This window comes from Egretta garzetta, unplaced genomic scaffold (genome assembly GCF_000687185.1).
Source record: "Egretta garzetta isolate BGI_Z169 unplaced genomic scaffold, ASM68718v1 scaffold101, whole genome shotgun sequence".
Lineage (NCBI taxonomy): Eukaryota > Metazoa > Chordata > Aves > Pelecaniformes > Ardeidae > Egretta > Egretta garzetta.
The window spans coordinates 2,077,972-2,079,013 of record NW_009258666.1 but is presented as its reverse complement, the minus strand read 5'-3'; the positions used below and the strand labels follow the sequence as shown (position 1 = coordinate 2,079,013).

The following is a 1,042-nucleotide window of genomic DNA, read 5'->3' as shown; positions in this document are numbered from 1 at the left end:
TCCTTTCTGCTGATATTTTTGAAGAACCACCTGGGGACACGGGGCAGGGTTAGGGCTGGGGGGGCTCAGGCCACCTTCCCCCATCGTCGCTTCAGGAGATGCTCCTGGCGCCTTCCCCCGCTGCTGGCACAGCTCCTGCCGGGGCACCGCTCCCACTCAACCCCTACTCACGGCTCAGGCTCCAGGCTGTTCACCATGGCCACGAAGTTGTAGGGGATCAAACCCTCCTGGCCGGTGGTGAGTGACTGCGCCTTCCACCACTCCCCGCTCCTGCAAGGACACAGCAAGGTGAGAACCCCTCCAGCTCCCAGGACCCCGCACAGACCCCCCTGTTAGCACTGGGATGCCGTTTGGGGAGCCGCAGGGTCACGCCGGCACGGGTGCTGGGATGCCGTTGGCGCTTGCTCACTCTTCCAGGATGCGGAGCTTCTCGCCCTTCCGCAGCCCCAGGTCCCCATCGTGCTTGGGCTCGTAGTTGTACAGGGCCACCACCAGCTTATCTGGGAGGACAAGTGGAGGGGCAGGGTGGCGGTGGCCAACTGAGGGGATGTCCACAGATGTCCCCTGCCACGGCTGGACCTTACCTTGCAGGGGGGAGCATGGTGGGGACGTGCCCTCGTAGGACACCAGAGGGTCTTGCACCTCAGAGCAGTTGCGGATCAGCCTCTGCAAGGGGATGAGAAGCCCCATGAGCCCTCACCTTCCCAGGGTTTGGCCATCCCATGGCCACCTCCAGAGGCATTCAGCCATTGGGATGGGGGACAGGGGGTCCACTCGCCCCCTCCTCACCTGGCGCTTGCTGTCGGGCTCGATGGGGTAATTGCAGTGCTCACAAATGTCGATGTTCTCGATCCAGTCCTCATCGTAGTCCGAGCTGCAGCAGCAGCCCATGGTGGCTGCAGGGGGCCAAGAAGCGATGAGGGAAGCCTTCGCACCCCCAGACCCAGCCTTGCCTCTCCTCCCACTCCAGCGTGCCCCCATCCCCGTGTCCATCCGTCTGGCTGCCCACATCACATGGCCCATCCCACACAGTCCCCAGGTC

The 1,042-nt window shown here is 64.0% G+C and overlaps 1 protein-coding gene across 1 annotated transcript in view; it reads right to left on the bottom strand.

Moving 5' to 3' along the window:
- The window catches only part of LCK (LCK proto-oncogene, Src family tyrosine kinase), an 8,183-nt gene that overhangs the window by 3,919 nt on the left and 3,222 nt on the right, over window positions 1-1,042 (bottom strand). Inside the window, 5 exon segments of the mRNA XM_009648531.2 lie at window positions 3-30; window positions 172-270; window positions 410-500; window positions 585-666; window positions 790-896. Of these exon segments, the coding sequence (XP_009646826.1) occupies window positions 3-30; window positions 172-270; window positions 410-500; window positions 585-666; window positions 790-891 (402 nt within the window). The 5' untranslated portion in view covers window positions 892-896.